General features: G+C 43.0%; 1 protein-coding gene across 2 annotated transcripts in view; it reads right to left on the bottom strand.

Annotated features, from left to right (window-relative positions):
* Positions 1–23040, bottom strand: part of c1qtnf4 (C1q and TNF related 4) — a 53269-nt gene extending 30229 nt beyond the window's left edge. The window contains exon 1 of one of the 2 annotated variants that reach the window (XM_080884582.1): positions 22950–23040. In XM_080884582.1, coding sequence (XP_080740708.1) covers positions 22950–23019 — 70 coding nt within the window. In that variant the 5' untranslated portion in view covers positions 23020–23040. Of the gene's footprint in view, positions 1–22691; positions 22737–22949 lie in introns of those variants that run through there. The other variant, XM_080884585.1, reaches the window with a different exon arrangement.
* Between the last annotated feature and the right edge of the window lie 627 nt (positions 23041–23667).

Here is a 23667-nt window from a genome sequence, read left to right on the forward strand (position 1 = left end):
TTGGGACCAGGAAGCAGAGTTGCAGTCTTACACGCCTCTCTGCAGCTTCTCTCCTCCTGCTACCCCCCCAAAAACCCATCCCCATAGAGACTGTGTCAGCTTCCAAACAGACAAAAAAAAAAAAACTAAAAACCAGCAACAAACAACTTAAACATAAACAATCACAAAGAAAGAACAATACAGTATCCACATCTGAACCAAAGAGTAAAACAGTGAAATGTGGATTATTAAACTTAATAATTGATCAACAAATCAATTTACTCTGCCTTACAGAAACCTGGTTGCAGCAGGATGATTATGTTATCTTAAATGAATCAACACCCCCGAGTCATTCTAACTACCAGAAATCTCGAAGCACAGGCCGAGGGGGCGGTGTGGCAGCAATTTTTCACACCAGCCTATTAATCAACCAAAGACCCAGACAGACTTTTAATTCATTTGAAAGCCTGATGCTTAGCCTTGTGTAAAACTCAGAAACCAGTCTTACTTGTTATCATCTATCGTCCACCTGGGCCTTACACAGAGTTTCTGTCTGATTTCTCAGACTTTATATCTAATTTAGTGCTCAGCTCAGATAAAATAATTATTGTGGGTGATTTTAACATCAATGTAGATGCTAAAAATGACAGCCTCAACATGGCATTTAATCTGTTATTAGACTCAATTGGCTTCTCTCAAAATGTAAAAGAACCCACCCACTTTAACCCTTTAGAGCCGATCGGAGCGGGAACGCTCTGTTATGCGTAACTATTTTTAAATCCTGGTAGCACTGCAACCACGTAAGCTAGCGCAAAATTTTTTTTTGCATATGAAACCGGAGGAGTTGTACTTACATATTGTGCCATCAGCTTGTCCTAGGTCACGGTTTCCTTCCACATAAAGCTTTGCAAAAACTGCATAAAAAGCGCTTGCAGGAACAAAAACATAATATTCCAGAAACACGCTTTGCCGGTCCGATCAGCTGTTCAAAACACTTCCTACGTTGGAATAGACGTCAGCGCGAACTTTTGCATTTCCGCCATTACCTGGCCGAAACCGGAAGTGACGTCATTTTCGCGGAAATGTAGTCTTTTTTGCGATCAGGGCCTCAGGGCCTATACTGCTCTTTTTAAAAGTTATGTTTGACTTTATGACTTTCTGTGTCGTTTCTGGGATGCTTAGGACTCATATTGCACTGCTGGAAATAGTTTATTTTGATGCATATGCTGCTTTTTTGCAAATTTGCAGTATAATATTTATTTTCGTTTTTCCTGCAGTGTATAAAAATTGGTGTATTTCAAAAATAAAACTATGAAGACACTCAAAATAAATTTCCTGTGGTGGGAAACTATTTTGTGCAACTTTTTTGTATTTACAGTTTTGAGGGATAAGCCTCTTAAATTTCTCTAACTACAAATATATGTTAAAAAATCAAAAACGATTTTCAATTTTTTTGTAGTTTATTGCACTTTTTTGCAATTTATGTAATTACTATGCACTTAATGAATACATATTATTAAAATCTGGGCTATAATGGTTGTATTGATGTATAGCAACTTGAAATGCTCCCAAAAATGGCTCCACAGCATGTAAAAATATAATATAAGCTCTGGCGGACTTGGTTCTATGGTAGGTCTTAAAGGGTTAATCACACTCTAGATCATAGGTGCCAAACTCTGGCCCGCGGGCCAAATTACTATTAGAGCTGGCCTACTGGTATTATACAGCTAATATATATATTGTTTAGTATTAAGCTTTGCTTGTTCCATATTCAGTTTTTCAGCAAAACGTGTTTGAGTCCATAAGAAAAGATTCATTCTTATATCTGGAGGAATAAATATATTTCAATAAATATTAACGTTAGCCCGCGACTTTGTTCCAGTTTTGAATTTTGGCCCACTGTGTATTTGAGTTTGACACCCCTGCTCTAGATCTTGTTTTAACATATGGCATAGAAACTGAACATTTAACAGTGTTTCCTGAAAACCCTCTCCTGTCTGATCATTTCCTGATAACATTTACATTTACAATAATTGATTACACAGCAGTGGAGAGTAGACTTTATCAAAGTAGATGTCTTTCTGAAAGCGCTGTAACTAAGTTTAAGAATATAATCCACCCACTGTTATCATCTTCATTGCCCTGTATCAACACAGAGCAGAGCAGCTATCTGAACGCTACCCCAACAGAGCTCGATTATCTGGTTAATAATTTTACCTCTTCACTACGTACGACTCTGGATACTGTAGCTCCGGTGAAAACTAAGGTCTCAAATCAGAAGTAACACGTAGCCTAAAGCAGATGACTCATAAGCTGGAGCGGAAATGGCGTGTCACAAATTTAGAGGATCATCATTTAGCCTGGAGAAATAGTTTGTTGCTTTATAAGAAAGCCCTCCGCAAAGCCAGAACATCTTACTATTCATCACTGATTGAAGCAAATAAGAACAACCCCAGGTTTCTCTTCAGCTCTGTAGCCAGGCTGACAAACAGTCAGAACACTGTTGAGCCAACCATCCCTTTAACGTTAACTAGTAATGACTTCATGAACTTCTTCACAAATAAAATTTTTATCATTACAGAAAAAATTACCAATAATCATCCCACATATGTAATATTATCTACAGCTACTTTCAGTACCATTGAAGTTAACTCAGAAAGATCAATTGGAGAAAATTAGTCTGAGTTAACTTCAATAATTACTTCCTCCAAACCATTTTAGACCCCATTCCTACAAAACTGCTCAAAGAAGTCCTGCCATTAATTAATTCTTCGATCTTAAATATGATCAACCTATCTCTAATAATCGGCTATGTACCACAGGCCTTCAAGGTGGCTGTAGTTAAACCTTTACTCAAAAAGCATCTCTAGACCCAGCAGTCTTAGCTAATTATAGGCCAATCTCCAACCTTCCTTTCATATCAAAAATCCTTGAAAGAGTAGTTGTCAAACAGCTAACAGATCATCTGCAGAGGAATGGCTTATTTGAAGAGTTTCAGTCGGTTTCAGAGCTCATCACAGCACAGAAACAGCTTTAGTGAAGGTTACAAATGATCTTCTTATGGCCTCTGACAGTGGACTCATCTCTGTGCTTGTCCTGCTAGACCTCAGTCAGCGTTCAATACTGTCGACCATAATATCCTATTAGAGCGATTAGAACATGCTGTAGGTATTACAGGTACTGCGCTGCAGTGGTTTGTATCGTATCTATCTAATAGACTCCAATCTGTTCATGTAAATGGAGAGTCCTCTTCACACACTGAGGTTAATTATGGAGTTCCACAGGGTTCAGTGCTAGGACCAATTCTGTTTACATTATACATGCTTCCCTTAGGCAGCATCATTAGAAGACATAGCATAAATGTTCACTGCAATGCAGATGACACCCAGCTCTATCTGTCCATGAATCCAGATAACACACACCAATTAGTTAAACTGCAGGAATGTCTTAAAGACATAAAGACCTGGATGGCCGCTAACTTTCTGCTTCTTCATTCAGATCAAACTGAGGTTATTGTACCCGGACCTGAAAATCTTAGAAATATGGTATCTAACCAGACTCTTACTCTGGATGGCATTACCTTGGCCTCCAGTAACACTGCTTTCTTCGATTTGTGCAACATCTCTAAAGTTAGAAATATCCTGTCTCAGAGTGACGCTGAAAAACTAGTTCATGCATTTATTACTTCCAGGCTGGACTACTGTAATTCATTATTATCAGGATGTCCTAAAAACTCGCTGAAAAACCTTCAGCTAATCCAAAATGCTGCAGCAAGAGTCCTGACAGGGACTTGGAAGAGAGAGCAGATTTCTCCTGTATTGGCTTCCCTTCATTGGCTTCCTGTTAAATCCAGAATTGAATTCAAAATCCTGCTCCTCACATACAAGGTCTTAAATAATCAGGCCCCATCTTATCTTAATGACCTTGTAGTACCATATCACCCTATTAAAGCACTTTGCTCTCACACTGCAGACCTACTTGTTGTTCCTAGTGTATTTAAAAGTAGAATGGGAGGCAGAGCCTTCAGCTTTCAGGCCCCTCTTCTGTGGAACCAGCTTCCAGTTTAGATTCAGGAGACAGACACTATCTCTACTTTTAAGATTAGGCTTCAAACTTTCCTTTTTGCTAAAGCATATAGTTAGGGCTGGACCAGGTGACCCTGAATCCACCCTTAGTTATGCTGCAATAGACGTAGGCTGCCGGGGGGATTCCCATGATGCATTGAGTTTTTCCTTTCCAGTCACCTTTCTCACTCACTATGTGTTAATAGACCTCTCTGCATTGAATCATATCTGTTATTAACCTCTGTCTCTCTTCCACAGCATGTCTTTATCCTGTCTTCCTTCTCTCACCACAACCAATCACAGCAGATGGCCCCCCCTCCCTGAGCCTGGTTCTGCCGGAGGTTTCTTCCTGTTAAAAGGGAGTTTTTCCTTCCCACTGTTGCCAAAGCGCTTGCTCATAGGGGGTCATATGATTGTTGGGTTTTTCTCTGTATCTATGAAGCGCCTTGAGATGACTTTTGTTGTGATTTGGCGCTATATAAATAAAATTGAATTGAATTGAATTTAATAAATACAACACCATCACAATAAACTAGCTAACAGTAGATAACAGTAGATGCTAAATATTACATGTTATTGTGCAGTACGCAAGATCGACAGTGCACAATGTGCTTTGAGGTAGCAGCCAAGAAAGGTGTAGTTTGTGTCTGTGAACACCCGTGTGTACGCCTGTGTGGATCAGCACGCTTGTATTCAAAAAGGTTTCTCCATGTAACGATCTGCTAGGGAGTGTGGGGAGCCAAAGCCCCATCCCCCAGGGCATGAAGCAGGTATGGAGGATATCCAGGCCCCAGACATCCAGAGGCCCCAGAATACGAGGACCGAAGGAGGACCACCAGGGGCCAACCGTGCCACCCTCCTGGGAAGAGCTGAGGAGAGCCTCAAACGAGAGGTCACCCAGCAGCCACGGAGCAGAGGCCAGAGGGGGTTGCAGTGACGTGCCCGCGGGCTCTGCTGGCAGCCAGCTGTGCCAGACAGGACCGGGCCTCAGGCCCTCGGAAGGGGCCCAGCCGGGCCACAGGCGCCAGGCACCACCAATCGGCCACCAGGAGTGAGCCGGTACATACATGAGCACCCAGCCCCAGACACCAAGAACCACCAACACACCAACGTCGGAGGGCATCAGCCACTGGGAGTGTGGTGAGGGAAGAAAGGCCTCCATACCTTGGAGAGCCTGAGATGTTCCCAGAGAGGTGGAGTCTAAAACCCAAGCTGACATATAGACACAGATGAACAGGCGCACGCAGACACAAACGTGCATTCCCACCCCCATATACACAAACCAATACTCGGCACTCACCCGACGTGGAGACAGACACAAATAGACACTGTACACACATTCACACTCCCCAAACATACTCTATATCCCAGGTCCGGGTACCCCCGCCCCCAGAGGGGCAAACCGTGAACTCGACGTATTAGCCAGAGGTCCCTTTACTACGGTTCGGAGCCGCGGACCTGTTTTATATACGCGCCGAATAGTTTTCTATACGAGATCGCTGCAGAAAGTGCAGCTTTACCTAATGTCCACCTACTGTTACTCATTTATATTAAGATTTAAACATCTAGTTGGTATGACGAGTAGTCTTCAGTAATAGTAATAAATCACACAGCAATAGTACATTCATGTAGTTGTAAAAAGCATGATAATATATTAAGTGATCCAAAGTATTCAGAATACGTTACTCTCATTGAGTAACGTGACGGAATACGTTACAAAATACATTTTGGGGCATGTAATCTGTAATCTGTAGTGGAATACATTTTAAAAGTAACCTCCCAATACTGCAAACCATGATAAAGGCTCCACTGTGTTTTGATGGTTGTAAGCCCCTACTGTTGTTTCAAATGCTGATTCAAATAAAAAAAAATATATTCAAATTTATATTATAATACCTGTTGAAAAATTCATAACACCGTCTCCTTGACTGGTAAGCTTTGGCTACGTTCTGAGGGAGTTGATGACACATGTTTATTCTTAGGTATGAAACTAAGCACATACACTGCAAAATATTGTTAACATCATGTAGGTAACAAATACAAAACACCTCTAAAGTGGGAGTTTTACATATTATCATATGTTAAATGTCCTGTGAACCACACAGGCTTAGAAATTGTCTGGAAACTTATGACTGCGATGGAAAAATAGTCACTTGTGGAGTGGTTGCTGGAGGTTGTTGACGACGATGATGCCATATCAAAAATGTCCTTGCGCCTGCTTTGGTCACCAGCAGATCATTGCTTCGAGTTTGCATGGAACCAACCAAGCAACCAAAGCAATTTCATGCTGTTGGTGCAGCACCGTATGTCTCTTTGCAGCCAGTTTCACTTTAGCAACACCTATCAACCTTCAGCAAACAATTTGTCGTGGAATACACACTTTTCCCCAGCAATCGATGGTTACTGGGGCCTTACTGGTCTCTAATCCTCGGGCTTTAGCAACTGATTTCACAACAACTTCCAGCAAATAGTTACACCCATTTGGAGAATACATATTTTCCCTGGGAGCAGAGGTTGACTGATGGTTGCAGTCTGTAGGCTGTGTAATGACTAAAGTAATCAGGATCAGGCTTTGTTTCATCACACTCTTTGAAACAAAGCTGGTTAATGCTTTTGACAGTTTCTTATCCAAAGTAAATTCAAAACCGAAAATGTGACACATGGTTTATCTCACAAACGTTTCAGCTAAAAAAACATCCATATAGTAAGCTGCCATGTTTAAATGGCAAAAGCCTGAAAAATGGGAACCAAAGGCATAATTTGCCATTTGCTGACATGTTTACCCATTCTTAACAGATGAAACATGTTTTGCTTCATGAGCTGGAGCAAACATGAAGTTCCAGCTCAAGACCGGCTCCCTCCTCCTGTCCTCTAAACACACAGGGGTGCAGGCTGCTGATTCCTCCTCTCCCACTGGCATCTGAGTACAAAAGCTCCTTTGAAAATGACTTTGACTGGAACTGCAGCACGCAACCTTGAAAGCCACACAGACAGAGTCAGTGAGAGCCGATCCAAATCCAACGGCTGCTGAGCGGAGAGCAGCATGCACGACACTTTGTGTTTAGTGGTACGGATGCTCATTGGATGCCGTAAATGAGCAGGAATATAAGATGCTGCGGGACAATAGGAACGGGCGTCGTGCTTATTTCTGGTAACAGTCTATCAGCTTATTTCATGTGTGATCTCATCAGCTGTCTTTACTGCACATTAAAGCAATATCACTGTCATCAGTTTCAGAGAGTCATTTTTATCAACATAGCACATTAAGATCGATGATTTCATTGTGTTTCAAAGCACATAGTACAATCAAAATGAAGCCTTTCATCTTTGAGAGTACCAGAGGTGCTTTCTTTCAATAACACACTGGAAACCGTGAAGTGTTGAATCTGCAGCTTCCTTCCACCTTGTGGAATTTTAGTGCACTGTTTTCAGCCCTTCATCCCAAAGTTTTAGTGTTTTGGTTAAATCTTCCTCCCCTCACCGTGTTTCAGTTGCGCTATAACCATTTTCACCAAAAAAGCTCTCTGTAAAATGCTCTGACCATGACCCGGGCACCAACCTACAGCAAGTATTCAGCTTTAAGGATTTAGCTAGAGATAGTGCAAAAAGTTACTAACTTATAAATAAGTCTCATAATTTGTACTGAAAGCAGCATTGCATGTTTGTTTGTGGCTATAATGGGATAACCAGTGCTGCTGCTAACCTGGAGATTTAGTGCTTTTGTTCATTTATCAAGAGACATTGTAAGAGAATGGTACTAAAATTTTCAAATAAAAATCTAAGGGAGAAATTGGTGTTGAAATTTAAATTAAAGTCAATTCTTCTAAAATAACTCCCAGGCGGTGTTTCAAGATGGCTACCCAGTTTGTTTCCAGAAGGACTGATTTGGCTAACTGCATATAGACAGATGTTTTCACCACTGCTTCCCAAACCCTGCCAGAATAAAGCTGGTCTCAGGTGGACTTTGGTTAGTTACACTAAAAGGCACCATCAGCTAAATTTCACATTAGTAACTCCTACGCTGGGTTATTCTAACAGTGCAGAGCATGTTACTGTAAATTCTGTAAATTCTGACATAATACTGCAACCTACCATGTTTAGTCTATGCTTACTTTCTAACACAACCTTTAAATTTCTTTTTTATTACTTAAAAAACAATCTATTGTAAAATAAAAGTAGCAATACAAACTAACAAGAGAAATTCAGCAACACCTGCCAAGGGCCATGGTTCGTGACTTTAAGTATCTTCAGGTCTTGGTTCATGACCTGCGGATTAAAGAATGAGATCATGGATACTAAAGGTGGCTAGGCTCAGCCTTAGCTGTGGTCACTTAGGAGGGACCACTCCTCCACGTTAAAGGAGTGAGATGATGTAGTGCAGGCATCAGTATACATCCTGGGCATCTCCTGTGCGAGGTAATCCAGGTATGTCCTCCTGGGATGAGGCATACTCAGAAACGCTGGACAGATTACACCTCTGGCTTGGGAACACCTTGGTCAGAAGAGCTGGATAAAGTGCTTAATGAGAGAGCGGATATAATTTTGAGACTGGATTTTCTGTGTTGTCACTCTCGCCATCTCAGAGATTGATCTCAAATACAGCAAATGGACCGATAGCTAGCTAACAGTTTGTGTTTCAAAATCCAGTTGATAGTCTGTTTCAGGCCATATTTGTTGACATTTGAAATGACCTGCTAATTTTAAAAACATAGCTTATATGCCTGCTTTGCTTCTGTACTGCTAGCTACAGTTAAATGAGGCCACTGGAAATCCAGTGAAATCTGTATGGATGCACGAGATGAATGGGTAGGATGTGCAGCGAGTAGTCTCCATGGCATCAGCAGGAAGGACTGCTTGGAAGCAGCAGTGAGATTTTTGATTGTTCCAAATCCTTGTAGTTTTCTGCCGATGATTGACTTATTTAGATGATTACCAAGAGTGACCGGTGAGTTCAAAACAAAAAGTGCTAAAAGCTCAGCATAAATTAAAAACATATTTCCTTCTAAAATGTTTCAAAGAGCATTAAGTTGTCAGAAATCCAAGTTGGATGTTTCTGACATGTTTTAAATGGCCTCCTCTACACATTTAGATAACACACTGTGAGTATGGTCCATGCTATGTTTGGAACAAGGTTTCAAGTTGCTCACCGCAAACATCCAGGCTCTCATGAAACTGGTGAAAACTGTGAAGGTGAACGAGATGAAAAAGAAGGCACTGGTGGTTTGCAAGCCTACAAAGGGAAAGATGCCAGTGTACGGACCACTGTTGGTGGTTCGAGCTTGTGTCTACCCCAAGATTTCCCTCGATGATTATAATGTGATAAGTTGCATATAACAGGATCGGGTTGTACACAAAAAAACAAATGTGCAGTTTTTTTTACCAAGTATAAAAAAGACCGTTTGTACACGGTTGATGAAGTTAAATCTAAACTTAAAGCTTACGGTCAGTTGGCATAACCACATGCTCCATATTCATCATTTAGAATAAAGAGCGCACGACACAATGTTCCTCCCCTCAGTCACCTTTCTCTACACAGGTTTGTGATTATGTACTTTCCCAGAATGCATTTCAGCAATTTCTCGTCTGACCTTGATCTGTATTATGCGGTTAAACTGAAACAACTGTAGTGGTAACAGCAGAGTGAAGTTACTGCTACCACGGCTGAAAAAGAAAACCCAACGCTCGTGCAAAATGCGGCTCATGTTTTAATTGCTGCATTGTGCACCTGGGTCTGGGTGCAGTTCCCCCCTCCAGGGGCAAGGGTACCTAGACCCGGTTCGTAGAGTACGCTTGGGGAGTGTGATCGTGTGTACGTTGGTTGAGTGTGGAGTAAGTGCATATGAGAGCATGAGGGTGGGAATGGATGTTTGTGTCTGTGTGTGCCTGTATGTCTGTGTCTATATGTCAGGTTGGGTATCAGACGCCACCTCTCTGGGGACATCTCAGGCCCTCCAAGGTTTGGAGGCCTATCTCCCCCTACCACCACTTCCCCTGCCAGTGGCGGACTCCCTCAGGTGTCGGTGCGTTGGTGGTTCTTTGTGTCTGGGGGTGGGCGTCCGGGTACACACCGGCTCACTCCTTGGCGGCCGCTTATCGGGGCCTGGAGCCTGCGGCTCGCTCGGGCCACTTCGGAGGTGGGGTGCCCCCGGCCTCTCGGCCTGGGGCTCGGTCACTCAGGCACAGCTGGCTGCCGGCGGAGCTCACGGGCGCGTCACTGCAACTCCCCCTGGCTTCTGCTCCGCGGCTGCTGAGTGAGCCCTCATCTGGGACTCTCCTCAGCTCTTACTGGGACAGTGGCGCGGCTGCCCCTCTGTTGGTCTTCCTTGGTCTCTTGTGTTCTGGGGGCCTCTGGATGTCTGGAGTTTCGATCTCCTCCATACCTGCTTCATACCCTGGAGGACGGGGCTGTGGCTCCCCACACTCCCTAGCAGATCGTTACATGGAGAAACCTTTGGAATGCAAGCATGCTGATCCACACAGGTATGCACACAGGTGTACACACGGGTATTCACAGACGCAGACTACAGCTTTCTTGGCTGCTGCCTCAAAGCACATTGTGCGCTGTCTATCTTGCGTGCTGCACAATATCGTTTATTATTTAGTATCTACTGATATCTACTGCTAGCTAGTTTATTGTGATGGTGCCGTTTTTTTTATTATGTTGCTCTTTGTTTGCTTTCTCTGTTTTTTTTCTCCATACAGGTGACCCAGGTGTTTTGTTTGTTTGTTTGTTTGTTTTTCTTTCTTTCTTCCCCCCTTTCTCACCGTCTCTTCTCCCCTCTGGTTTTCTTTCTTTCTCTCCCTCTCTTTCTTTCATTCTTTCTCCCTGTCCTATCCCCCAGTCATGTCTGTCCCGTTTGTAGCAACTGAAAATAAAATAAATTCATAATTATAATAAAGGTCAATCAAATGGACCAATATGGCAAGGCCATGATGATCCACTTGGTAAAATAAATCCGCTTGGCATCTTTCTTGGCCTTAAGACAACAATTCTGATGGCTAAAGATCCAAACGGGACAAAAAAACAAAAAACAAAAAAAACAAAAAAACAAAAAAAACCCAAAACAATTACTGCATTGTTTCTATTTACAGTTTGACCCAAAAAGCAACACATCACATTTTAAATCGGGACAAACAGAACTGATGCATTCTACTTTTTAACTTGCATTTTACACAGAAATGTGCAGTAGTTTATCCACAGTACCTGTCATCATCAGATTTTACCACGGGTTGATATGAAGGTCAATAGAGTTATCCACAGTACAGGACGTACATATTAAGTCCCAGTAACATTCCTGCTCTGAAAAAGCATAAAAACCAGTATACATGTTACCTGGTTCTTTTTTTGTTCCACCAAAGAACACTCAACGCCCATCTTACCCTGTACGTCCTCCAGTTAGCTTGATGATAATAATTTTGCACATGCATGCCCGTGCTCGCCCTTATACTCTGTGAAAAGCACATAAAGGCCTCCATAATGACCAATACTGTCTGCTCTGTTTCCCATGAAGGCAGCAGGCTGCGACTGATGTTGTGAAGCCGCCTCCCTCGGCTCTACCTGCTGGGAGGGCAAAATCAAAGCACAGGCTTCTGAGGGAGGGTGGATAGGAAAGTTCACACCTCTGACTAGAAGTCAATATCAAAATGTAGACTGGGACTGAGGATGGACATCAAAGTGTTCAGTCTAGTGTTATGATTATGTCCATTATCACAAGGAGCAGCCCCAGGAGAAGAAATAAGAGTCACGGGGTGATCCTGAATGATTATGCCCTTTGGGACTGGATCAAAGATTTCTACTGTAGAAGATTGTTTTTAGCATCCCCACTGATGTCTGCGTTACACAGGTCGTATAATCAGAAGTGTGCAGACAAAATCCCAGATGAGTCTGAAGCTCTTGGACAGGATGATGACAGGTAACACCCGAGTCTGAGTTAAAAAACCTTCTGTTGCCCTCAAAGTCACCTTTATAGATTTGTAATGCTTCTAATTCACTCTGTCTTCTAAACCAGGCTGAGAAGCAGGACTTTCTGCTTTTTAACTAAAACAGTTATTGCAACAGCTATCTGACAAAGTGTAAAATGAAGGATTCAAATATGTCTCTGGATTTCATTGTCCTTAAACACATTCTGAGAAGATGTCTAGGGTCGTTATTTAGCACAAGTGTAAAGTTTTGTTTTGGTCCCTTCATCAGCTAAGAGAAGGAGATGGACTTTAATAAGACTTGTCTTATTAAAGCATTATCTGCATTCAAACACTGAAAGCTACCAGCTCCATTCAGCTGACATGCCGTAATCTTCTAGTAGCAGATTATAAAATAGTGCAAGTTTACATGACTTGAGCAATTTCTGTTGCTCCAAAATTCTCTTAAGATATACATTTTAATCAAATTGTAATCAAATGTGAATCCAAGCATGAGCACAATAGTTGGTAATGTTATCTGGAGCTTTCATGTAACAAACAAACATCACGTCCACCATCAGTACATACAAATCTAAATAAGGGAGTGTACTGGGACTGGGTAATTCATTGTAAATATTTTGACTTACAAAATTAATTTATTACCAGTTAGGAAAAGTCCCATTGATTAAATCTGTATCCCTGCAGCTTAACCTCTGGGTGATGTGTGCACATCTTTATTGTAATGTAATGTTTTATCTGAGGAGCTACGGCAGATTATCTAAGAATGACTCAGAGCTTAACATTATCTGCTGCTCTACCAAACATGTGGCACAGTTCACTGCCATGTTAGATTTGAATTAAGTGTAAATGAGGTACTTGATATTATATTTTGGTGCTACAGTAAATGTCTTCAACTTTAAACAGAGTATGCTGCCAAAGGGCAGGACACACACAAGAGCCCTGATCACGAGGGGCATTACGACGTCAGAGGGTCGGGTTCATTGGGATTTATGTGTGCCTTGTTTTCACATCGTTATCTACAGCAGTATTATGGAAATCCATGTAAAGTTTATATGAAAGTGAAAAGCTGGAGGGCTGGATTAGGTTCTTTGCTATTTACATAAAAAATAAAGCCTATTGGTGGATTTTGTTTTCTGCAGGAATATGCAAAGTGTTTCATCACAAGGTCTGTTTGTTTCAACAGGTCCTTTCATTGCTGTGAATGTGAATGTATTTATACCCCAGACTGAATAGAAAAGATGGATGTAGCCAGAATGACAACACTCATTAATTTGATTAGTGAGGTACTTATCAATCAGAAGATAGCCACACTCCAAATCACTCCATGTTTAGTGTTTAATTTATTATTATAAATGAGGAAAAATTACAAAATGAACATCATATCATATTAAATGAGACTTGAAACTAAGAACAGAGACCACAAACTCACAATTAAAATCTTGACTGAAGTCATAGATAAGTTAGCATTAGAGACGCTTCCCCATAGACTTCTATACAATCAGACTCTTTTTGCATCAAGAGGATTGGGATGAGGAGCTGCCCCTGCTGGTCACTGGAAGGACTGTAGGATTAAGGTATTAATTAGGAATAGGTTCCTAAAGATTAAGATTAAGGTACCTAAATCTTCTTAGAACCAGAAGTTACATCCATCTTTTAAAACCTATGATTTATACATGTTTCTATATCATGTGTAGAAACATGTTTATATATCAATTCTCACGTTGTCTGACATCATTACTCTTGTCCTATCATCTTCCTTCTACCTTCTTTGACCCAATGAGCCTCCCGTTGTTTGGTTTAAGTGTCCATTATTGTCCCTTTCAGACTCATTCGTTCCCCCCATCTCGAACTCACAGATACCTCAGTCATAGCTCCATCTAAGCCTCAGACTCCGGGGAGGTGTCCTAAAGCCTATCAGTGCTGGGATTCAGTTCTCCCATGATGGATCATCGGAGTGTAATTGCCAAATATATATATCAAGTCTCAGTGTGTCTGTATCTGTTGTATTAAAGTTTTGATTTAGTAGTCGAGTTGTTTAGACATTTCCCATGTTGTATTTGCCAACCTCTCACTGCTGAGACATCATGCAGTTCCTCTTGTACACCATCCTGTATTTATCAGCACAGCAGGGGGAACGTGCTTTGGGTGGATAACCAGTTTCTTTCCTCTTGTCCTTTCCCAAAGGTGTTTTTTTCAGTTCTACTTTTGGCTTTTTATTCTTCGGAGGTTTGGCACCACCCTACACTGGTTCCTCTTTTCCTCCCTTTTAAAATGCACAAAGAAAATAAAGGGAGGAAGGTATAATAAGAGCCCAACCCTTCCTCAAAAATACAAACTGATGGAGCAGCCTGATGGAGCAGCCTGGCGACCTGGGCCTCATATCAAAGAGAATTGGGGGGTTGTTATCTGGAGGTGCAGTGGCAGACCTCTGCTGCTTCTGCCCCTCTCATTAATCCTTCTCCCTCCCTCCTTCCCTTCACTGCTTTTCCTCCTCCCTTCCTCAGCACTTGTCACCAAGCTGTCAGCTGCCTGCTCAACTGTAGACACACGGACCAGCCTGGGGATGGGATGCATGGCAGGGATGGAAAGAAAGATGGAAAGACAAAGAGAGAGAACTGACAGATCCAATATGAAAGAGAAAAAAAGAGTTGGAGGTGTAAGCCAAGCTTGTCAGCCCTAGCAAACAACAGAAGAGATCAATTTCTATGAACTCTAATCCATCCTGTAAGTGTCTTCTTTTTCCTGCCAGTGTCTGAGTACAAAGAAAACCCAAAGCAGAAACACTGCTCTCTCAATCCTGTCAATTCACCTGCTAAAGAAACAGAAAGAGAGAAGGAATAGAGAGAGAAAGCAAGGAGAATATCAGCTGTGGCAGCAGCCTAGTTTCTTGCCAGAAAACATGGCGAGGTTCGATTCATCAGTGACATACGAGGTACAAGTGAAGCAGCAGTGGGAGTGAGCTGACTGCTGCCTCGGCCCATTATATGTGCGATTACAGGGGTTGAAGAAACAGATGGTAGTCAGGTAAGGAGCTGGTTTAGATTTCAGTAAGATTTAAACACCAACAAACTTCCCGTCGCAAACTATCCTGCAATTTGTGGTCAGCTGTTATGGTCTTGTGAGGAAGGTGAATAATTAGCACAGGAGGATGTTTCCAGCCCACCAGGACGGGTTTAATGATCTAAGACTAGCAGGACACATCTTCAGAATCAAAGAACTTCTAAGCATATAGTTAGAAATCTCCACCCACTTATTTTTGGTCCGTTTGTTTAATGCTTAAGAAATATCCAACTTTGTCATGCTTATTTGATTTTGATCCAGTTCCCTTTCTATCATAAACGGAGGTGTGTAATCCATGGTATCTTAAATAGTGAGTGTATCAAACATCCACGGTGCTGACTGATCACATCCTCTCTACAAACTGAAAATGCATCTGTGTACTGAAGGACAATGAAAGCAGCAGAAGAGTCCAGAGACTTGCTAGCGGCTTAGTGAGCTTGCAGCAGTCACAGCAGATGGCCCCGCCCTCCCTGAGCCTGGTTCTGCCAGAGGTTTCTTCCTGTTAAAAGGGAGTTTTTCCTTCCCACTGTTGCCAAAGTGCTTGCTCATAGGGGGTCATATGATTGTTGGGTTTTTCTCTGCATGCGTTATTGTAGGGTCTACCTTACAATATAAAGTGCCTTGAGGTGACTGTTGTTCTGATTTGGTGCTGTGTAAATAAAATTGAATTGAATTGATTATGCAAGCATTTCTTGAACTAAATTCTAAACACGCTGAAAGCGATGAACCTGCTGATCCTGAGTCGTGTTTGTCCAGTCAGTTTGGTGTCCACATCACGTTTAGCTACCACTTTGGTTATATACCACAACACGGGTCAATAAAGAGATCACACTTCATTCTGCTGTGTAAACTTTGTGACATTGAAATTCAACCTCATGGACGAAGAATCCAAAGTCAGTAGTATTAATCATCTGGGCTTACTATATTTAGCACCAGCCCATGCTCTCACTTATTTCCACCTTAAGTTGGATTAGTGACTCAATTTTTCCACTCATCTCTTGGCAACCTGCACAGAGATGAGTTGTTCTGCTTGTGAAAACAATTATTTTTTACCCCAGACTATATCCTTCCTGGTATTTCTGAGTTGCGATAATAAAAGTCTCCTTAATATTTTTAAAATTTTGAACAAAGATATTTCAGTTGGCTAAAAGAGGCGCACCAGCTGAAAGAGCAGCTGTGCTGTCCCTAAAGAGCCACTGTAAAAACCAGCAGTGGCTGCTAGTTTGTTTTTATCCTGTAGTAAGTGGTGCTAAATTTGGTCTGTGAACTTCTGTTTGACAAAGTTTGTAGATGGGCATCAATCTTCTTCTCATACCACAGTTTGGGGTGGCTGAGGGTCACAGCAGGTCATCTGCTAATTGGGTGGTTGGTATTTTGATCCCTGGCTGCTTCAGTCTGCATGCTTCACCAAAACTCTGAACCCTGAGCTGCCCCTGATGCATTCACTGGAGTGTGTGAGTGTTAGACAGAAAGCACTTAGATGTTGGAAAAAAGCGCTTGTATGAATGTGACTAAGACAAGTTGAATGAAGCACTTTGAGTGCTTAACCAGAGAGGAAAGTTCTGCTTAAGAACCAGTCCATTTACAGCTTCTGTCCTTGCTGTTTATTTGTTTTACCCTTCTGACTCTACACCTGCACCAGCACCAGTGTCTCTTTACCCAGTTTTCACTCCCGTCATTCCCATCCCGTCATTCCCATCCCATCATTTACTGCATGATTGTACGTTGGTAGCTCACTGTGTAATGCTTGATGGTCATAAACAAACACAATGCAGTGAGTCATGTTTACTTGTGCTGACTGTTGAATTTCTGGAAACTGGACTGAAAGTTGTTCTAAAGACAGCTTGCATTTGACAGCATGCACACTGTTCTGTGTGGGATAACTTATTTCACCCATCCATCTATCCATCCACTGCGGCAGGGATAGCTCAGTAGGTAGTGGTGGCCCCATGATCGGAAGGTTGGTGGTTCGAATCCACTGAACGGCTACCCTGAGGTACCCCTGAGCAAAGTACCATCCCTACACACTGCTCCCCGGGTGCCCAATGGCTGCCCACTGCTTCACTGAGTGAATGGGTTAAATGCAGAGAGGACTTTCCCCATGGGGATCAATAAAGTATACTTTCTTTCATTTTCTTCCGCTTATCCGGGGCCGGGTCGCGGGGGCAGCAGCCAAAGCAGAGAAGCCCAGACCTCCGTCTCCTCAGCAAACTCCTCCAGCTTATCCGGGGGGACACCAAGGTGTTCCCAGGCCAGCCGAGAGGTGTAATCTCTCCAGCATGTCCTGGGTCTGCCCCGGGGCCTCCTCATGGTGGGACATACCTGGAGGCCTCCTTGTCAGATGCCCGAACCACCTCAACTGGCTCCTTTCGATGTGGAGGAGCAGCAGCTCTACTCTGAGCCCCTCCCGGATGGGCAAACTTCTCACCCTATCTCCAAGGGAGAGGCCGGCCACCCATCGGAGGAAGCCCATTTCTGCCGCTTTTATTCGCGATCTCGTTCTTTTGGTCACTACCCACAGCTCGTGACCATAGGTGAGGGTAGGGACGTAGATCGACTGGTCAACTGAAAGCTTCGCTTTTACTCTCAGCTCTCTCTTCAACACAACAGACCGGTACAGCATCCGCATCACTGTGGCCGCCGCACCAATCCGTCTGTCGATCTCCCGCTCCCTTCTCCCATCACTCGCAAACAAGACCCAGAGATACTTAAACTCCTTCACTTGGGGCAGGGTCTCGTCCCTGACCCGGAGTGGGCACTACACTCTTTTCCGCCTGAAGACCATGGCCTCAGATTTGGAGGTGCTGATTCTCATTTCCAGCTGCGTCACACTCGGCTGCGAACTATTCAAGGCGAGCTGGAGGCCATCACCTGATGAAGCCAACAGAACCACATCATCTGCGAAAAGCAGAGATGATATCCTGAGACCACCAAAGTGAAAGCCTTCTGCCACTTGGCTACGCCTTGAAATTCTGTCCATACAAATTATGAACAGAATCTGTGATAAAGGGCTGCCCTGGCTGACCCACCAGGAACAAGTTCGACTTATTGCCGGCTATGCAACGGTTGTATAAGGACTGAATGGCCCGTAGCAATGGGCCAGTCACCCCATACTCCTGGAGCACCCCCGACAGGACACCCCAAGGGACACGATCGAATGCCTTCTCCAAGTCCACAAAACACATGTAGACTGGTTGGGCCATGTCCCCTCAAGTATCCTCGAGAGGATAAAGAGCTGATCCAGTGTTCCACGACCAGGACGAAGACCGCATTGTTCCTCCTGAATCCGAGGTTTCGACTAGCAGACAAACTCTCCTTTCCAGCACCCCGGCATAGTCTTTCCCAGGGAGGCTGAGGAGTGTGATTCCCCTGTAGTTGGAACACACACCGGGTCCCCTTTCTTAAAGATGGGAACCACCACCCTGGTCTGCCAATCCAGGGGTACTGCCCCTGATCTCCACGCAATAGAGGTGTGTATTCCTTCCTTCCACCGCCTGACAATTTTCTCAGTCGAAGTCAGCAGCACTCCACCCGCACTATACACAGTGCAGGTAAAGCACCGCTTTCCCCTCCTGAATTGCCTGATGGTTTGCTAGAATCTCTTCGAGGCAGTCCGAAAGTCTTTTTCCATGGCCTGAGAAAGTGAGGAAACAAAAGCATTGAAGCATTGTGAACCTGTATAATCACAACAGAAGAATCCACAGATGGATTGTTTTCCATTCGGGGTGGGGACTGTGCTTCGGGGAAAGTATGAAAGGGTTCAGGGTGGAGTGAACTGTGTGTGTGTGTGTGTGTGTGTGTGTGTGTGTGTGTGTGTGTGTGTGTGTGTGTGTGTGTGTGTGTGTGTGTGTGTGTGTGTGTGTGAGATATCGTCAGGATGTTGCTGGAGACAGATTAGTGCAGCAACAGAGGGATTGTCAGATGATGACGCGGTACAACTCAAAGACATCCTCTGCTGCAGTACTGTCACTTTCCTCTTCTTGGGGCTTATTTTGGGATTTATTTGTAACTTGCACTGATCCAAAGGTGTGAGATTTAAAATAATCAGAGTGCTTCTCTCTTTTTTCCTTGTGTGCTTCTCACATCATGCTTTGCATTCACACTTCCACTGTTCCACAACATGCTCACCTGCTGTTGGTCAAAATCTCGTGTAATTGGCTTAGTAGTTACTTTTTCCTGCGTGGGATGCATGTTGTGCTTTCAAGATTGGCAAGCTCTGAACAAACAGATCTCCACCTGCTTTGAGTATTCTGGTTGGTGCTTACAGATGGGCAATCAGTGACTGAAGTGGCTCTTGCAAATATTCCACATTCAGTTTTATTTGGAAGGTGCTGGCAGCCGTAATGTCACACTATAGCCTGGTAAGCCTCAATAACACAGGGGACTCGTGACTCCTTGGATTGCTGTGGTTGCCTGTAGTTTGTATAGAAGATGACAAGTTGTCTGCAAATTGCCAAATAACCACAGACAAGTAGTGAAATTTGAAAAATCTAAATCAGGAATGGAGAGCGTTCACCTTCAAAATAAAATGTGTGCCTTTCTGTTGAAACCACCACTTTTCAAAGGTGTTTTCTTTACAGATGGTTGGTCTCTGTTTCCCGTTTCACTGCTGCTTACCAAATCGTTAACAAGTGTTTGCACGTGTTGGCAACTCTCTCATAAATTACACGTGACCATACTAATCTGCTAGCAACCACAGCAATTACAATGAGGTTTTCAATACAGTGGCAAATACTTCTTTGTGACTGATTTCACCTAGTGACACCAAGCAACCTCCCTCATTCTTGACAAGCTGACAGCAGGTTGCCAGCTGGTCTCTTTGTGACGGTGGCCTTAATGTCCCCCAAAGCTGTTCTCTTCAATTCATGACAAATAAAAAAAAGCAATGTCTCGTGGTTGAGCTTGGATTTGCACAAACTATTTCCAAACTGAAATGTTGTGTTTGCTGTGATGTTTCAAAGATCAAACACTGCTACCCCAGATGACTTGGAGAAGGTTGCTCACATAATTAGTTGCTCATACATCACTCAGGTGTCTTAGTTAAATACCATTAAGCACAAAAACACAGAAAGTATCTCATTATCTATTTTTGTGATCTCTGGTTCATCTAAGTGTTTTTATTTTCCAAGGATAAAAATAGTGATGCTTACTGCTCAGTAATTGTGTGATTAATATTAAATTATATGTGATTATGAGATTTTAAACTGTGATTAAAGGACAACAAAAAAAGTATAATTTATGTTGGCTTTGATAAATACAGTATTTTTCTGCAAATGATTGACTTCAATTTATCAATCTAATGCTAAATCACAACAACAGTTCTCTCAAGGTGTAAAGTAAAGACCCCACAGTAATACAAAGAAAACAAAGAAAACTCTCTAGCACGAGTACAAGTAAACTGCATTTCTGCTGTTTTCTTTTTAAAGTGAGTCACACCTCAGTAACATCATGATGGATCTGGATCTGTAGTGATCGGCTCTTTATGCCTTCAGTGCCTTTTAACACTGAACGCCTGAACTATGTGTAGATGTGGTCAATGAAAAGATGGACCACTGTTTTTCTTTCCTATACCCTTCATGTGTCAGGAGAAATCCAGAAAAAAAGAATGCATTGATATAGATTTTTTTTAAAGCTCCCATCAGAAGGCATTCCTTTGGGAAAAGCTGCACCTGTCACAGTTGGAGCAGTGAGCAGCAGAGTGAGCCCTTTCTAAATGAGAATTAAAGCATGACAAAAAGGAGACTGACTGAGAACAGCATGGCTTCAACTTGAATAAATCTTTGCCCTGTTTTTCAAGCATTCGAGCTTTTTCTTTTTGAATATTTGAGAGGGGTTACCAGCCTTTTCGCTCTCACACACTCATACAAACCACGCTGTTAGTGTTGAATATGCAACAATATTGCATGCAACAAGTTGATTTCCAATCCAAGGTCGTCAGCACAAATGAACAAGACAGGCTGACTGTTTGGTGCAGGAATGCAGAAGATTAAATGTTATTTACAGAAGCTTTAGGGTTGTGTAGCTGCAACTATTTTAATCTCAGTCTGTCTGTTAAAACCCCAAACATCATCCTCAGAAGTACGTAAATGCAGTCGCCTCAAGCTACAGTCTTCATATGCTATTGTCACTAAATGCTACAGGCTCGTATTTATTATGAAAAAAAGGGCTCACTTGAATAAAACTTGGTTGCTTAAGCCAAAGAACTTGTTAAGCTGCTGGTTTTACTTCTTTGTTAAGCATCCTAAGAAACACATGCTTTTGTGTTTCATGATCATGACACAGATAAAGCAGCAGCCAAAAAGCAAAAAGTCCACAAACCAGTGCGTAATGTCATGTGGCTACATCTATCGTCTGCATAGAGTGTATGATGTCAAAAGGATGGTCGACTTAATACAGCAATTCAATTTTATTTTATTTATATAGCACCAAATCACAACAACAGTCGTCTCAAGGCGCTTTATATGGTAAGGTAGATCCTACAAAACTAAATACAGAGAAAAACCCAACAATCATATGACCCCCTATGAGCAAGCACTTTGGCAACAGTGGGAAGGAAAAACTCCCTTTTAACAGGAAGAAACCTCCGGCAGAACCAGGCTCACGGAGGGGCGGGGCCATCTGCTGTGACATGCTGGGGTGAGAGAATAATCTTAGTAATGAATAATCTTAAAAGTAGAGATAGTGTCTGTCTCCTGAATCCAAACAGGAAACTGGTTCCAGAGAAGAGGGGCCTGAAAACTGAAGGCTCTGCCTGTATGGTAAAACCGTACAACAGGTAAAACGACACCATTTACAGCTGCAATCTACTGCAAAGCAACAAGCTTGAAACTTTCCTCAACCGCTTGATGCTCCCTCCCTCCGGGCTGTGTTTGGTTGAGACAATTCTTTACTTGTCAATTTATTGCGCTGGCAGTGTGTATATTTTTATATCTCATAACTCTAGGTTTCTTTGTTTGCTCTCACGACATCAAGAGCTCCTCAATAAAAGAAGGCAGAAGCAGCTGGATGCAGGCACACACACACACACACACACACAGATGCTGTAAATAACACCAGCATATGTCCCTGACAAATGTGTAATCTGCACACACACTGAGCACGAGGATCAATCTGTAGCCCGCCGCAGCCGTATGTTACACTGATGCGGATTAAGATATTGTATCTGCAGACAAAAGGAGTCAACCGCCTTTGTGCAGAAAACCCATCTTAAGATAAGAGAGATCTCATCTCCTCAGCCTAATTCACAGCCTCCTTCTGCTCTCCTGTATCTCTGCCGCAGATAATGGCAGATAAATAAACCATAGGATATCCACGCATGCTGTCTTTGCCACACTGCAACCCACCGTGGCAAGATGTTACAAACAAGACAAAGCAACTGTAGCTCAGCTAAACATATGCAAGCTGCAGGTTGTCCCTCTGCTCGCATTCCCACAGTGCATTATATCAGCCCAGCTGCCACATGTGACATTATATAGACATTATATGCATTACACCCTCTGCTTTTGTGAGGTGTCACTGTTTCTGGAGATCAGTGCAGATAAATAATGCATGCTGCTCAGACGCGGCATGACTGCTGAATGCGCACTGAAGGCAGTATAGCTCTTTTCTCCCAGCACTTACACAGCAAGCAACACTTAAAGCATCCATTAACATCACACCAACACTTACGCTGCCCCTTTGCTTTTTGAGCTCATCTGGGAAATTACTTATCAGAAAAATCAGAGCACATTCTGGACTGGTTGTCTTGTTTGTCTCTCGGGACATCTGCTGAACCCCGAGTGATGCGCTCGATGAATGCCAGCACACTCACAACTTAGGCTGCGTTCCTAGCATTCTCTGTTGCACCTGAATGTCTGCATTACGTTTCAGCATGCACAAAGGCTACAAGCCGCGCTTCAGAGGGGAAGAAGAAGTGAGCTGTCTCACCTGTATGTATGCGGAAGGTCTCTTCTGTCCTGGCCGTGTACAACGCACAGAGCTGAAACTTCTGTCTCATCAGCGCTGCTGGATAAACCTCCCCCCCCTCACTCTCTCTCTCTCTCTCTCTCTCTCTCTCTCTCTCTCTCTCTCGCAGTCTGCTCTCCCACCCTCCCGGCTTTCCCTTTTTGCTCTTTTTTCCCTGTAACTCACTGTGTTTTCTCCATCTGTCTTTTTCTCCCTACTTCAGTGCCTTCCATCAACCTGCTGCTGCTCATGTTGTCTTTGTACATATATATGTATATATTCTACGGCTATATTGCTATTGGAGGCTATAATTTGATAAAGAGCTTTTAGATGAGGTGCAATGCGTACCACTGCAGTGCTGGAGAGATGCACTCGGATATGATGCTCTGTTAACCTAGATCCTAGTCTGTGTGTGTGTGCGTGCGTGTGTATGTGTTCCCACCTGTGTTTTCTGGTGTGTGCGTGTTTGTGTGTATGTTCACAGATAATGGGAGGGGAGGAGTCTCCGTGCCATAACAACCGTTGGGCTTCGCTATTTGGCGACAGCGCTGCCAACTTCCTCCCTCCCGCTTCTTTGTTGGGAGTTATTTTCTCACCTCTGGGAGGATGGTGGGTAAGGCGCGGGGGTAGTGGGATGAAGAGACACACAGAGAATACGTGTAATGCTCTCAAATTGAAATTCATCCTACCCGTCTCCCTT

Source organism: Rhamphochromis sp. 'chilingali' (genome assembly GCF_963969265.1).
Source record: "Rhamphochromis sp. 'chilingali' genome assembly, chromosome: 6".
Lineage (NCBI taxonomy): Eukaryota > Metazoa > Chordata > Actinopteri > Cichliformes > Cichlidae > Rhamphochromis > Rhamphochromis sp. 'chilingali'.